At 37.5% G+C, this 3,229-nt stretch overlaps 1 protein-coding gene across 1 annotated transcript; it reads left to right on the plus strand.

Annotated features, from left to right (window-relative positions):
* Positions 1-548: 548 nt before the first annotated feature.
* Positions 549-2,526, plus strand: LOC106753600. The gene is made up of 8 exons (XM_014635421.1): positions 549-1,219; positions 1,297-1,378; positions 1,454-1,543; positions 1,665-1,760; positions 1,850-1,978; positions 2,064-2,167; positions 2,262-2,352; positions 2,425-2,526. Exons 1-8 carry the CDS (start codon positions 549-551, stop codon positions 2,524-2,526), a joined length of 1,365 nt encoding a protein of 454 aa, XP_014490907.1.
* Positions 2,527-3,229: the final 703 nt, after the last annotated feature.

Below are 3,229 nucleotides of genomic sequence, written 5' to 3' on the forward strand. Positions count from 1 at the left end.
CCATCAAGAGTGTTAGATGACCTAGACAGCCTCTGTTTATACGATTGGGCTACTGGTGTACATAAACACCTAGTTGATAATTTGAAGAGGCATGAAGAAATTAATGGCTGGACAAATCCGCAGTTCGCTAAGTCTAAGTGGCAATCTTGCGGTATTGCAGGTAAAATTCGTTGCACTTTTTGAAGTCAATTATATGAATTTTGTACATTGTGATATATGTGGTACTGAAGATTTTGATGATACTTTAGGCCTGGGCAGTGGAGAGATTTTCCCTTGATGGAAATCCAANTAATAGGGATTTCCCTCGGATGCTCCGTTGGTTCCGGTATAAGGCACGGACATTCGAAATAATTGACGATATATTTCGGACTGCTGAAGTAAGTACTTCATTTAAGTTTGTTATAAATATAGTTTATTTCAATGGAGGCATTAAGATGTTTGATTGTTTGCAGTTTAAGTCTGAGTGGTATGTGGGGGAACGTGTGCGTGACCTGCCTGAAATCAAAGCTGCATTTCAGTTGTTTGATGGAGGGATAGGTGTACAGCAGATGCCAAAACGATGTAGAGTTGATGAAGCTGTAGATGATAGCTCNGATGATGGCACCTTTGAAGCAAACCTTGAGGAGACATTGAAGAAGAATAATGAAGAAATTATGGCGTCGTCTTCAAGGCTAGTTTTTTTGAAGAATGAGGTATGTAAAATTCGTGACATTCCAATTGTGAATGAAGAAGGTNTTGGAGGACTTCATGAAGAGGCTTTAGGTGAACAAGGTTTTGGAGGAGATGATGAAGAAGGTTTAGGTGAAGAACCTTTAGTTGAAGGAGGTGTTGGGGGAATTGGTGAAGAACCTTTAGTTGAGGAAGGTGTTGGAGTTGTTGATGAAGAAGGTTTAGATGAGGAAGGGGTTCGAGTTGTTGATGAAGAACCTTGTGGTGGTGACGAAGGCGCTGGAGGAGTTCATGAAGAACCTTTGGGTGAAGGTGTTGGAGGAGTTCATGAAGAACCTTTAGGTGGAGCTTTTTATGAAGAAACTGTGGCTGACCTTGAAGTAGAACTTCAAAAGGTTGTTGAAATTGTTAAACTTGTTGAAAATGAACAACGGCATGCACCGCAACCAATGGCAATCGAACCTCTGCGTGCAGTTGCTGGTGATCCAAGGCCTAGCGTCAATGCTGAGAAACTGTACATCGCCGTTAGCGTAAAGGATAGACCACACAGGTAAGTAATTATAATTTAGTTTAATGTATTGTTTTGGATGGGGTTGTTTATCGAAATATACATTTGCTTGTAATCAGGATCGTCTGTGACATAATTGGGCAGTCATTGAGCACAACATCTATTCAAACCTTAGGTCCTCGCGAACTGGTTGATAACATGGTTAGTGTTTTATGTCCCTAGTTAATTTATAATTTGATTATAATTTGGATTCAATGATGAATTTTGAATGTGTAGTTGGTGCTATTTGCAACTACTGTATTTATGCACTTTGAGAAAAGGAGGACGGGGGTTGTGAAGAGGATCCTTTTTAGTTCGTTATATGCGGTAACCTATTTTGTTTTAATGTATTGATTTCAGTTCCTTTATTACTTTTTGTGTGTTAGTCATTTAGGATTAATGTATTTCATCGTACTCCCAAGACCTTATAATTGCTGATTATTTGAAGAAGGACAAAAACCGTCGTGTGTTTAGTGCCCATAATTATAGCAGTTGTTTGCGTGCGGGACACTTTAGCCTTGCAGACATTCCAACAGCTGACTTTGTAAGTGAGGTTTTGCTTTTTCTTTGTATTTCGTTTTTGTGATATATAGAAAATGTTGAATTTTGAACTTTGTTTTTGTTGGTTTGTAGTTGTTTCTTCCTTTTTGCCATAATTATCATTGGTGGTGCTATGTTGTAAAAATTAGCACATTGGAATTATATATTATTGATTCTATGGCGAAGGGCATAAGAGACCGCAGAAGGATTGACATTCATGTGGTATGTGTTAGCTAATTTGAATTTTGTTGTTGAGTTCGACGTAATAATGTATTCGTTAGGTCTAATACTTATTTTGACTTTGTAGGCTGCAAACCTTGCCACATTTTTTTGCATGTTGTACAACAAACCGGAAGGGAGTATTGCTCCTTTGACTTTTGTACAAACAAAAATTCCTGCCCAGCCCAACCTGTAAGTTTCAATAAACGTTCATTTATAAAAGAATTTTACTTTAATTGACCTTCAGTGTCATAACTAGTTGATGTCATAAATTTCATTGTTTTAGACATGACTGTGGAGTTATAATGTTACAAGCTATGGAAGTTTGGGATGGACAGGATAAATTCAATGGCAGTAGCATGCCACAATACTCAAACGTAAGGAATAATCGAAGTTGTTTTAATTATTACTATTTGGTTGGTTTGACAACTTAAGTATTTTCATTTCAGGAGGATCTGCGTGCAATAAGAAAGCGATACGCAACTGAATGGATCCTAGACGAGGAGAACATAAGATTAATGGATGCACTAGACGTCTTTGGAATGTTGTAGTGTAATTCTTAAGTGTAAAAATGTAGCTGGAGACAAGTGAATTTTCTTGTTATGTAGTTTGTATATGCAGACAGTTAACATCTTATTCCAATAGGATTGTTTATGACATTTGAACACTCTGTACATATTTTTATTTCAATAAGAATAATTACTTCAACAATGCTTATTAGCAATGTATAGAAGATTTTTGATTTATGTTTGATTTCCAGATTGTTTGTAATGTCAATTGTATGAAAGTTTCCATAGGAATTTGGGTATATCCACGGTGATGAGATGAACGTTGCATTAATTTAAGTAAGTGTTGTGTAAAAAGAAGGTATGTAATCGTTTACAAAAGATTGTAATCGATTACGCGAGGTATTTGTGGATTTTGGACATCCTGTTGCACTGAAAGGACCACTAGTAGTAACTTGGAGGACCACAGGTTACTTTGTGTGTTAAATTGTGAAATTTGGGTAGGTCTTGGTTGGCAATGTGTGTCCAGGGATTTATTTCTTGGTTGCCAAGCCCCTGAATGTATGAAGGGTTCCAGCCTTGGTCATTGCATGATTGTTCCAGAAGCACAATGCATTTCATTGTAAAAAACAGCTTTGTAATCGTTTACAAACAGTCGTAATCGATTACGCGAGGCATTTCTGGAATTTGGACATCCTGTTGCACAGAAAGGACCACCAGTGGTCACGTGGAGGACCACGGGTTACTT

The sequence above is a fragment of the Vigna radiata genome, unplaced genomic scaffold (genome assembly GCF_000741045.1).
Source record: "Vigna radiata var. radiata cultivar VC1973A unplaced genomic scaffold, Vradiata_ver6 scaffold_134, whole genome shotgun sequence".
In the NCBI taxonomy this organism is placed as follows: domain Eukaryota; kingdom Viridiplantae; phylum Streptophyta; class Magnoliopsida; order Fabales; family Fabaceae; genus Vigna; species Vigna radiata.